At 46.0% G+C, this 13,298-nt stretch overlaps 1 protein-coding gene across 1 annotated transcript in view; it reads right to left on the bottom strand.

The window, feature by feature from the left end:
* The window catches only part of DNAH1 (dynein axonemal heavy chain 1), a 3,604,831-nt gene that overhangs the window by 2,315,395 nt on the left and 1,276,138 nt on the right, over positions 1–13,298 (bottom strand). Inside the window, exon 23 of the mRNA XM_069644003.1 lies at positions 11,571–11,692. Within this exon, the coding sequence (XP_069500104.1) occupies positions 11,571–11,692 (122 nt within the window). The remainder of the gene's footprint in view (positions 1–11,570; positions 11,693–13,298) is intronic.

Genomic DNA, 13,298 nt, shown 5'->3' with positions numbered 1-13,298 from the left:
CCAGTACTTGGCTCCATTCCTCAAAACAAATCTCATCTAACATACTGTCTGCCGATATACATTAGGTAGGAGCGGGGAGAAATGGACTGGGGGCGTTTGAGCACGAAAAGGTGATCAAGTGCTCCCCATTCCACTTGTTTGACCTTGCTACAAAACATGTTATGTTCGCCTGCCTGCAGTCAGGATATCCCAGGACTATGGAATAGGCGTGCAATCAACATAGTATTACCATACACATTTAGGTGGACACTCTAGGCTGTATGGCAGTAAATCATAAACTGGCAAGAATACATTGATTTTGCAGCTTCGTCCAAAGTTTACCCCGATTCACACAGCCAATATAATGTATGACGAATAAATATAAATTGTTTTCTAAACCCCCTAGAGCGTCTGATATGAGGTAGTTAAGACCAAACATATTTAATGTACTATGTCCAGGTCTAAAACTAGTTTGCTGATAGGGAATAATGTTTTGCTCCTCTATCCATGTGTTAATAATCTTCAATAAAAGTGTACTAAAGATTTTGCAACATGTATCTGACATAGCCAGGGCAGTCTATATTTGGAGGGCAAACATCTACATCATTTTCTTTGTTTATCGGAACTAACATGGATTTCCTCCAGCTTTCCGGAATATCGCCACTTTCCCATACTAACTTGAATAATTTAATTGACAAGGTAGCCCACTTCATAGGATTCTGTTTGATCACTGCATTGGCTAGCCCATCAGGGCCAGGAGCTCTGCCTTAAGCCTCATAATTACCCTAAAAATGTCATCAGCTTCAAAAGGGAAAGCCATCTAACAACCTCATCTAATAATAGATGTAGGACTAAGTTCAAGTTTTACATCAAAACAGTAACCATGAACATATCTAACCCATTCATCTAGGCTGATTTCATTAACTACATTAATGTTATCTTTGGCTAAGTATTGGCTATAGAGATACCAGAAGCGTTTGGAATCATTAGTTTTCAGTATCTTAAAAATCATTTTCCAATTAGCATTTCTGGTATCAATTTTATAATGGGGCAACCAGTTCTTATGTTGCGTTCATAGATTAGTCACCACACTTTTTCTCCAGGTCATTCAATGAATCGGTATGTTTAATCGTATAAATGTTTCTCCTCAACATGCTTCCACTTATGGCCATAGCACTTTAGTTGAATTGCCCTGGCTTCGGCGCCGACCTCCCTGCAGTGAGCTAGAAGATCATAACCTCCAAACTCTAAGGCTGCAGGAGCCATGCCTCCAGGTTCAGAGATCCTGGGTCATAGTGAAGGATTGCGCCTCTCTCTCTGGTGAGCAGATCCGGCAGTACTGGCAACTTGACTGGAGGCGACACCGACAGGCTGAGTAGATCCGGAAACAAAATATGCCTCGGCCACGCCGGGGAGATGATTATTATCTTGCACCGACACTGTCTCAGTGTGTTGATCACATGTAGCAGGAGAAGAAGCTGGGAAAAGTGTACAGAAACACACCCTCCCACGGGAAGGAGAACATGTCCCCCATGCTCCTCGGTTGGTGGAATCTGCTGGCAAACTTCTGTCACTTTTAATTTGCCACTTTGGCAAACAGATCGATCGGAGGTCTGCCTCATTTGATGAACAGACGGTCCACCTGATCCTGACGAAGTTCCCACTCGTGGCAGGAGTGCAGTTCACTGCTGAGGGAGTCGGCAATGGTGTTCTTGATGCCTGCCAGGTGGAACAGGACGAGGAACATCCCCTGTCCGATGGCCCAATGCCACAAGCCCTGAGCTTCCTTGGAGAGTGCTGGGGATTGCATGCATCCTTGCTTCCTGATGTAGAACAGTGTGGTGGTGTTGTCCGTGAAGATCCTCACTACCTTGCCTCTCAGCGATGGTAGGAAAGACTTGAGGGCCCAGAACACTGCCAGTAGCTCCAGGATGTTGATGTGCAGATCCTTTTCCTCCGGAAGCCACAGACCTCTGGTGTGTAGACATCCGGTGTGAGCTCCCCAACCTTCCAGAAAGGCATCCATGGTGACCATCTCCTTGTATGGCAGGGTTTGAAATCCCATCCCCTGGACGATGTGGGAGCGCACCCCCCACCACTCTATCGCCCACCGGAACTCCTCGTTGAGGGGGATCTTGTCCGCAAAATTCCCCGACACTTGTACCAAAGGTACATAATTCCTGTAGGAGTCGCATCTGTAACCTGCGACGAGGTAGATGCAGGACGGCATCATGGCCAGCAAGAATTGATGGCCTGAACCGTTGCAGTCTTCACCGACAACAGTCGCTGCACCTTCTCCGGAATGGCTGCTAGCCTCTCCTCTGAGAGGGATGCCAGCCAAGCCACTGTATTGAGTCTGGCGCCAAAGCACAGCGCGTTCTGCGATGGCGTTAAGCAGGACTTCGGATAGTTTATGAAGAACCCCAGCTCTGCAACCGGACGGTGTCCTTCATGTGCTTGTCGGCAAGTTCCCGGGAGCAGGCGCGTATCAGCCAATCATCCAGGTACAGGTATACCCCCTGCAGATGCAGGTAGGCCGCCACCGGGGCCAGGAATTTTGTGAATACCCTTGGGGCCGACTTTAAACCGAACGGTAGGGCCTTGAACTGGTAGTGTTGGCCTTGTACCACAAGCCGTAGGCACTTCCATGGCCCCAACCCCAGGAAACATTGGAAGTACGCATCCTCTAGGTCCAACGACGTCAAGAAGTCTCCATCCTCCAGTTGGCCGAGCTCGTGTTGCAACTTCACCATCCTGAATTTTTGGGACTTCAAGTACTTGTACAGACAGCGTAGGTCCAGGATGGGTCCACCCCCTGTCTTCTTTCTCACTAGAAAGTATCTGGAATAGACTCTGGAACCCCAGAGCCATTGGGGAACAAGCTCTATCGGCCTTTTTCCGTAACATGGCTCGCACTTCTTCCAGGAGCTGAGGGATGCGCTGCTCCTGATGGGGAACCGGTGGAATAAGAGGGCACCTGTCTTCCACTCGCTGACGAACCTCGTCAGCCGTGCTCCCACTGGGGTGCATGAGTGGGGGCCTGACGTCTTGGCCGGTTCAGGCTTGCTCGGGCGCTGGCACCCTGCCCTGTGGGTGACGGCAACACTGACCTCTGCTACTGTAGGCCTGGGAGCGACCCCTATAGGCTTCCTGCATGGAGGATCGGGGAGTTTGCCTGTATGACGTGCCGTATCCCTTGGATGATCTGCTCAATTTTCCCCTGGAGGAGCGAAAAGACGACGAGCGATGCTGCTGCAGAGTGCCAAGGGTCTTAAAGAAAAAGTGGAATCCACACTGAAAAACAGTCCAGTTATCGGTCACTGTTCATTAGAATTCATCAAGAACTATTCCGTGCTAGAAGGGAGTCACAAGCAAGAAGAACATAGAAAATGTCCAGAGTTTAACAACATTTAATAATGCAGAAATTAACAACTTCATTGACAACAATCAAAAGATGGAAACTAGAAAGAGAGGAAAATGTATTGACTTCTAACAATTACATATATATCCAAAGAAATTATGAATACACAAATCAGAGTTATTTTGAAAAATGGAGGATGCATAAATACAAACATTAGTGTGCCTGAGTAATAGACTTTTCTTACTTTTTTTTGGCAATCTCAGAGACCCTATTTTTTGTGTTTCTGATATCCTTGTCTATTAAATTCCATGATCAATACATGATCATGCTTCAAATCTGCAGAGTGCCAAGGGAACGTGCCGTCTCAGTCGTTATGGCTTGAAGGGATTCGTCGCCGCCTTCCCGAATAGATATCGCCATCGGAAGGCATGCCCAGCACCTTTGCATGAACTTAGTGGCGAAAGTTAGTGACCTTCAACCATCCCATCTGTCGGAAACCCGTGTCGGCGATGTCCACTGCCACCATAATGGCATGGTCCGATGCCACCTCCCCTTCCTGGAAGAGGGTGAGAGCCTCAGTTTCCTTGTCATTAGGAAGGAATTCCAGGATAGGGCCCAGCTTATATCATTGCTTTGATCATGGATGCCGCTGTGTAGATGACTCTCTTTCCCATGGCATCCATCTTCTTCCATTCATTGTCTGTTTCCTTGGGGTGGCCGACACTACTGAGTCCGTTGGCAGTTGTGACCTTTAGCACATGAGTGCAGTGTCCGGCACCCTGTATTTCTTCTCCAACCTGTCTCGTTTGGTTGGAGCCGTGCATGTGTTTTTCATGAGGGCCAGGCCTTCCTCATGAATGTCGTCCAAAAAGGGTACAGGCATGATAGTCTTCCTCTTGGACTCCTGTCGCTGATATAGGAAGCCCTCCCTTTTGGGTTCCTCAGGGACCAGCTGGAACAGCTCAGCTGCCCTGGAGATCATTGAGTGGAATGATCCCACCTCGTCTGGTGGAGAGCCTCTATGTGGGGCGTCCAGGTTCAGTGATTCGTCGTCTGCCGGGACGAAGTCCTCATCTTCCTCGGTTCCGTACCAGTGTCCGTGTATGTATCCAGGTCAGTTGGTGAAGTCAGGTCCCGACGTGGTGGAGGAGGCTGATGTGGCGTCGGGTGACGCTTCCACTTCTTACGTGGAGGCTAGTTAGGGGCCTGCGGTACAACAGGTGCCGGAGTTGGAGGCAACCTTTGCCGGATCTCTTTCACTAGGGTGTGGAGAGTTGACAGGATGTCCATGGATATGTCCCTCGGCTGTGCAGGGCATGATGGAGTGCTAGGCCATGCGCTGCCGCCCTCCTCGTGGACTGAATGTATGGACGCGTGGTCGTCCTTCGTCCATGGAGATGTCTATTGGCTGAACGTAAACCTTGGAGGGCTGCTTTGGAGCCTACTCGCCGCCACCCCTTTTTCCCTCCTGAGGGCTATGTACGGGATGTGAACCTGTGCCCCCCCCCCGGGGTGTCTGCAGGCCTTTGCCACTGCCTCAGTGGCCGTGTCGCACATGGGAGGCAGGGATACTCTCTGTGCTGTAGGGTCCACCTTCATCTGGTTGGTACCACCCGCCTTAACGGGTCGCCCCAGAGGATGTCGACGAAGCAGTCAGCGGCGTCTTCGGCTATGCCTGATGAGCCTGTTGTGAGGCCTTGTCGTCTTCCTCTGGCCTTTGTTTCTCAGATTTGTAATGTAACTTGGCCGGGGTGGAGGACTTCCTGTTTGAGGAGGAACCCGATGGCAGGCTGGCTGGTGAGGCAGACGGCGATGGCGATTACGGTCTATCCGACATGGGACCCGCATCAGCGGCGAACCCGGCAGAATAGGCCTTGCCGTTCTTGGCCTTACCTTGGACCCCTACGGACGAGGCGTCCTCAAAGGACTTCGACCTCCTCCAGGAGGTAGACCGCTCCTCGGAACGACCAGTCCTGGGTGAGGCATGACCCTGATCGGAGCACGGGTCAGGGGCCTTGCTCGACTTCAGCCATGCCACCAGCCTGCTACACCTTTCTTTGTTTACCTTGAGAAGTCCAGGCATGTCTCACACCCATCCTCGTTGTGGTTCGGGTGCAGGCAGTACAGACCCTTTTTGATGTTTGTCCTCCACGAAGACGTTGGTTAGCCCGCATTTGGTGCAGGGTCTGAAAAGTGTCCTTCCATCCTTTTTCTCCTCGTCATGGTCGGAGGGCACAAAGTTTCTGGAAACCCAAGACGGCCTTCCAGAAACTTAGACGAACAATCACCCTTGAGTGGTGCGCAACTTCATGGTCAATGGATCCCCGTTGCCGGCTGATGAAGATAGGAGCACACGGGCTCAGATGAAACAAAAATAGAACTTTTCTGCAACTCAAGCACTCCAACACTGAAGCGTGCCATGAACAATCTGAAGATGGCTGCCAGAGGCGGGCCTGAGGGAGAGTACTGTCATTTGATGGGGGCAGTATGACCCAGAAGACAGTGATTGGTTTAGAGGAGAAATACAGTTTTAAAGTGAAAGTGAAAGTTTTACCGAGGATTCCCAGCCCGACGACAGAGAATATTGATGAGCATGTGAATCCATGCCAGACCCCATGCTGGAGAACATGAACAATATCCACATTTGCTAGATGATCTTCTAATGTCCTGGGAGATTTCCCTTCCCCAGGATTCAAAGTCTCTTTGACAAATGTTCAATCAAAGAAAGAAAATGTCTTGACTCAGTTCTTGAAGTTTTAAAGTCAAAGTGAAAGTTAATCAACTAAAGTTCCATTGGCAACAAATCTCCTCTTTTGGGTGAAGTTATCAACTTTTCTCTTCTAGGAAAATAGCCCCAATGGTAATCCTGATCACGATGCTGTATCACTCCCACAGAAAGATTTGCCACAGTTCAAAAGAAAACGATCCATGCTGTCAATGATACACAGTTCTTAATTAACAGTTAGGATTCCTTGAATTATAGTTCCAACATTCAAATGGTATATTAGTCAGGATTATTTCTATTACTGCTGCTTCTGCTTCAACAACTATATTCTACTTGTTTTACCATGAGAACAGTCACCTTGGTCCCACAGTATTTCACCTTGATTTCAACAACTGCAACACAACCAGATATACCTCTTGACTTTCAATACTTTGAACTACTGCCACAGATTCAGTTTCAATACTTTGGACTACTTCCACAGCTTCAGTTTCAATGGCTTTTTATACAGATTTCAACGACATAGATGTTTAAAGTACATCAACCTCCTCAGGTAGGCTAGGCACTCGTCCTTTGGATTGCTTTTGTCAAAGGGGCATCCTCTTAACCTCTCTTGTCTAACTGTCACAATGACAACCTGGGTTTGCCTTCAAGACTCTCTTCTCTCTGACCTCCACAGTCCTGGGCATTAGAGATTGAGTCTTTTTCAAAATAGTCTTTACAAATAGCCAGTTTGGCTTCCCTAATTTTACCTTTGCCTTTCTACCTGCTATCAGACCAAACAATTACCCAGAAGCCTTGGTGCTCCTCACTTAGCTTCAGGTAATACTTGTACACTTGTGTCTTAGGCTGTTTGATTTTTATTAACTTCACAATGCAGCTGGATAGCTCTAAACTGTGAGAAACAGTCGGATTCATTAGTATGGGGTACCTCTTTGCTTTGGCAATGCTTGTTCTCTTTTAACGTGTAATGCAAGGAGTGTCACTTTAATACAAAGTATAAGGTTCAGTCTTTCGGTAAAAACTCCAATTAGGCACACGCGTCTACTCTTTGATATAGTTTTAAATCTTTAAAAGTGGACATTTAATTGTATTCCTGTAGAAGAAAAGGATAGAGTTCAGGCCTCCTTGGGGAATCACAATAAGGCACATGCGACCATTCTTTAATGTAGTTTTCCCACAATAAAGATTGTAACTCTTGGATCTTTAAAGTTCAATGTTCAGAAAATGGTCATATGGGCGTACCCTCTCCTTAATTAGTGGCACACAACCACTCTTGGAACAGTAATAGTCTCTGAATAGTGGAACAATGGATGTTAGTAGCGTTCGCTTCTTACGTGAGCAAGAAGCTTTTCACTTTGTACGCGCATGTTACAATTCCATTGTTCAAAGGATTTTAAATACAGCGATCATTTTCTACTCGGTTCAAGTCTTACGCATGTGGCTAAGGGGCTGGTTACTGTTACCCGCAAGGATCGCACAATATTTTAGAACGCTGTGCTTCACTCATGGGTTTCTGAAGCACTTGCTCTGCGGGTCGCACTGCTTTCCCGACTTCTACTATGACTTCTACTGCTTCTGGCTCGCTGGGCACCCACACCCTTCTTCTGAACAGGTGCCTCCGGTACAGCCACTTATTTAGGGAGTTTCCTCTACTCCCGAGACCCTTGGCCTGCTGATTGCTTCTTGCCTCAGTCTCCGGCATGCCAGCGGCAACCATGGCAATCAGGCTCACATGGGGAAAACAGTTTCTCCTACGTGTCTTCCGCTGCGCATCCTCTGCACCTCAGAGTTTGGGAGGACAGAACTCTCTCAGAACATGTAGGTGAAATCTGCTATCTCCACATCCTGGTGTCCCTCTTGTTCTACCATTCTGCTTGGTTTGCCAGCCTCCTGCCTTCCTTCCTTCTGCTTCCACTGCTGCAGCCTGCACTCAAGCCAACCTTCCAGCTCCATCCACTCCTTCCTCCTGCCTGCACCTGAGGGGGCCTTTCATGCCTCCCAGGTTCCTTCAGGTGTGGACTGTTAGGGCCAATTGCCTGACTATTGCAACTGCATGCCTCTTCAGCCCTCTTCCTCGCTCAGTCCTTCTGGAATTCTGGGACTTGTAGTTCCCTTCAACAAAGTTAGTTATGTCAACTTCTGCTGTTTGGCAAACAGCCATTAAAAGTGTGGGATTACGGGGAAAGTTAAAAAGGGAGTTACCCGAGTCTTCCTGGTCTGTCCCCCCCCCATGTGATCCTCCCGCAGTACAGCATCCCCAGGGTCAGGATCAGGAAGTGTCTGCTTTTCCCTGGCCATTTGTGGAAGGTCCCAGACCAGGTTTTTGGGAGCAATCAACTCTGATTCATCAGACCCAATATGGAACATGAGCCCAGCCAAAATGGCAAACTTATAATGACTCTGCAATCTCCCCTCTGGCAGTCACTATCCAGAGAACAGCCGAGGAGAGGTGAGCAGACAGCAGAGGCTGTATAAACCACTACACATACCCATGCCGAGCATTAATAATCAATTGATCACCCTTAACGCACCGGGCACAGACACTACAATAAGTGTCTCCTTTTTTTGTGAGCCATGCACCTAAAGGCATTAACAAGCAATTAATGCTTAATAGACCAAGGCTTACTAGAATCATTTTACTCACAGCCCAACCAAGCCCACCAGGGACAGCATTCATAGGATACCAAGCCACAGATACCTGTGGTTCCTTGAACTACTAAACTGAGCGAAGGAATCTCTGCATATACCAACGGGGTAAGGGCCCCCCCTATTCTCATCAATATATGGCCATTAAAATCGCTGCAACCTTAAACGTTAGCCTATTCGTAATTCACGGCCAACCATGACCTAAATTCAGAAATCTAACCCAGGCACCCCATGAGACACAGATACCACTGCCAGACCCCCGGGGAATGCCGCCACTCACAAACTGTTACATTCCACAATGAAAAATGTATTCAAACCAATTACTTCCATATAGATTGTCCCATCAGCAAGCCAATCCACCCATCAACCATGGGTAGCCAAGAATACATTTAGGTAAGGCTCTTTCTGTGCAAGGGCTCTCAGTCTCCTTCAGACATAAAAACAAGAAATTGTATTAAAGAATACTAACAGGCTGTTTTTCTCTCACTCCCCTCCACCTCCCTCTCATTCTGTTTTCAATTGACACATCCAACTTGTGTCCTATATGGATGAAACATCAACTTTTGCGTTGTATACCACTAATTCAAATGTATTCCATATGGTGATGGGCACATGTAATTGATTTGTTTATCCTTTGTGCTTATTGTTATAAATCAAACATGGTTTGGGCACCTTATTAATCATGTATTGGATTGTGATATAACAACCTAAATTTCTCTCTTCTATCAAAACTCTCAAAAATATCCCCTTTTTAAATTGTATTTCACCAATACCTGTATTGATTCAGCCTTGAGAAGGAACTGCATGGGTCAAAACACGTGTCGGCTGACCTACCTAAACCACTAATTAAACGCTTTAAATCGAAACTTGAAAAATGTAGTTTACCTTATTACACTCACCAGCACAAGAATTCTGGGATTCATAATTTAACAATCTAGAAGTGTTGCTCCATTTATAAAACTATTAGTGACAATGTAAAATGCACATCATAAAGTTTTTTGTCACTGATTATTCAATTCTTATAATCTAACTTCAAATGATGCACTAGAATATCAAAGATGTCCCTCCTTGAGATGTCATTTTTTGCATTGTCCCTTTCAACAATGTCATTACATGTGCAAATTGCCACACAGTGCCTCGCAGATTCTGGAACTGCCCATGATTTGTGGAGTAGGACAGCAGAGAAGATATATAGAGAGAGGTGCAGAGAATTTAACTGGTCTGCACTTCCAAGAGGAAGAGACATGATTTGGGGAATGCCTAATCAATACCTGCAAAAGTTCAAGTCAGACCACTAACAATCCCTCTTGGAAGAAAACAGTAACACTAATAGCAAATGTGATTAAACACTTACGGTAGGACAGACACTGAATCCGCTTCTAACAAATCTTCCTTATATTCAGAAAAAGAACTTCAGATCCTGAATTTATAACTAATGAAAAAGGTGGGTTTGCATTTGGGTAAAATGTACTTGCATTGACAAAATAAGGGAAAAATAAAATATTTAGGGCTCAATTCGAGCGAGGAGTAAATCCCACAGAAAGCAGAGCGCACATTTCATTTTAATACCCTTTTGTTTGGGTAGACAAAAAGCTCAAGAATCATGCTGGTCCTGTATTCCCTTCCCTGTCTTCCACCAAAATCAGGAAAGAAGCTCTAGTGCCGGCTGCCAGGAGAGCCAACTTTTGGACTTGCCAGGACTGGGGGTGGGGTGGTTTGGGGGACGGTGGCCAGGTTTTGGAGAAGTTCCATTGCAAGTATAAGAATATTTAGCACAGATTACATTTCCTTTGGGGTGCCGGGCCCTGGAGCACCCCCATATTCTGCACCCCTGTCGGCTGCCAAGTACAGCCATGTTCGCTGGCATTAAAATCCATCTCTATAGATCCCACCTGATTTTTCCACTCACTGTCCCCACTCTGTCCTATAAATCTATTTTAATTTGATACAGATCGTAAAAAACAGATGTATAGATTGTCTTCATCGCTTTTCTTCACGATTTGTGTCATTTTGAATGCTGAGCAAAAGGTCCTAGAAAGACCACTCCATGGACGCACGGATCGGTCTTTTTAAATCCAACTGTCCCTGCCGCACACGAGTGTGCGCAGGGGCTGACAGACAGGTCGGGACCCGGAAGCGCAGGACCAGGAGAACAGGTAAGTGTGTGGGTGCGTGTGTGTTGGTGTGTGTGTATGTATTTGTTTTGGTTTGGGAGAGTGGGGTGATGGGGGAGGGGCATGGGGCTGAGAGATGGGGGTTCGTGGGTGAGTGTGTATTCGGTGTAGGTATGTGTTTTCGTTTGGGGGGAGTAGGTGGTGGTGCTGGTGGTGCTGGTGGTGGTGGTGGGGGGGCCGAGAGGAAGAATGGGTGTTCGGGTGGTGAAAACCCCTGAATATGTTAAAAAAAAAAAGAAAAAGGGAAATCACATTTTAAAGGTCTCAAGATAAAAAGACCTTTACAATGAATGTTTTAAATCAAAAGAAAATCCGTCAAAGTAAATTAGTCTTTTTCTCTTGAGATCTTTAAAAAAGGTTTTTTGACATGGAACCGAGCAAAATGGGTCCCTTAGAATTCCGTGAAAATTGCTATGCAGGACAATTTTCACTCAGAATAGCAAATGGCCCCACATCAAAATGGTTACCCTAACTCCAGAAAGGTGAATTAAAGAGGACGTACTGAAAAGCAACGCTGTGAAGATGTTAATTCGTGAAATAATCTCAGCTACTGTAGCCCAGACACCTTTCCCTAGGTCCATTCACACTGGCACAATTTAGGCAAAGGCATAAGCAGCACTATTAGTTTGGAGAGACCTTTAAATCTGGCCTGACCTAAATTCAACCCTAGGCAGACTGGTGTTACCTGGGGAAGGCTCCTCGCTTTGTCTCCAGGTATTCGCTCAGGCCCTTCTGCACCATTTCTAAGAGTTTGTTACATTCACGCAGGCTCTCTAGTAGTCGTGCATCAGGACACAGTGATATCACCTGCAAAACCAAAGTACAAATAAATCAGGGAGACTATATGAAGAGAAAGAGAGATAGAGAGAACAACACAATGTTGAGATTACACTGAAAATCAGCACACCCTTATTACCATTACCATTCCCACGCACTCCCGGCCCAAAATACCTGACTGAGATCTCTTTGAGCTTGCTTCATCAAACTATGTTTCCAATGTGCCTGCCAGTGTTATTAGAAAGGAGCTAAAGGGTTAATGGCTAAATTGGAGATGCAAATGTGCCACTAGTGTAATAATTAATCTTTCATAACAGACCTTATACCGGAGGCCAGTCTCTAAGCGTGGGAGTGGGATTCGAACCTGTGTTGCAATGCGTTGTCATGCTTCCAAGATATACGCGCTGTCACTGAGCTATCCTCCCGGCCTGGGATGTCTTAACCAAGTTTGCCATTAGCCACTTCATCATTGGCAAAACCAAAAGTTTTGGTTTGTGTACAGGCATTTTGCTAGGCACTGCTATTATAATTCTTTTGCTGCTACAATTATTGACAGGTTAGTACTATTACGGCAGTGCCTGGCAAATGCATATACCATGTCTACACAAAAGACCAAACTGTTGGCATTGCCAATGTTTGTTTAGCCTCCCTCATGCACTCTGCCCTGTTCTCATAGCGAGTTTGGTGTCCCTTTAAATGCGTGTAGTCTCAGGCTATTTAATACAGGATTTGGTTATTGTTTTCCTGTTTACTGGTGTTCTTGGAGCTTTGTGCATAGTTAGCTTGTTTTTACATGTATTATATTGTGTATTATTCTCCATGAAATCACCAAATGATTGAGAGCAATAATATCCTGGATAAGGCCCAAACTGGCTTTCTCAAAGGGTGCTCGACCAAAGATAATATCTTTATAGTTAACACACTTATTGAGCAGGCCAACGGCAAGGATAGGTACCTGTGTACATGTTCTACCCCGTAGGTTATGGTCGAAACTTAAGACTTTTGGTATGCCCCCTCATCTCCTGTATGCTTGCAGGATGATCTACGATGAAAGTAAGGCCAGAATCCGGCTGGATAACACAGGTGCTATGTCTGATCCTGTTTCCATTGCTAAAGGCGCAAGACAAGGTTGTGCTTTAGCACCTACTCTTTATAATCTGTTTAAGGCTGATTTTGGAAGAAAAAATGAACGCCTTCCCCAGAATCGGCTCTCATAAAATTGGGTGAATCTGCTATGCAGACGACATTATTATCTTTGATAATACTTATAGTGGAATCTGCAATAGCTCTAGTGCCATCTGTGGATATGCTAAGAACAATGGCTTAAAAATCAATCGTTCTAAAACTCAATTTATGGCGGTGGGTAGAAACTGTTGTAAAAAGTCTGGTATTTGGTGCCCGTTAGGCCTGATAAAAAAAGTAAACTGCTACAAGTATTTGGGCCATGAGGTATGTGGCGATAGAGGAAAAATGAATATGATGGTTCAACAGAGTAAAAGATCTAAAGTTATGGCCACCTTAACAGCAGTTATGTCCTCCTCCAAAAAAACGGCGGGCTTCAGCCTGCTGGGAATAACTAATATATACAAGCAGAAGCTGGTGGCCATGTTTCTGTATGGCTTGGAGACATCATATT

This window comes from Ambystoma mexicanum, chromosome 2p, assembly GCF_040938575.1.
Source record: "Ambystoma mexicanum isolate Mex_15411 chromosome 2p, UKY_AmexF1_1, whole genome shotgun sequence".
NCBI lineage: Eukaryota > Metazoa > Chordata > Amphibia > Caudata > Ambystomatidae > Ambystoma > Ambystoma mexicanum.
This window is presented reverse-complemented; position numbering and strand designations above follow the sequence as displayed.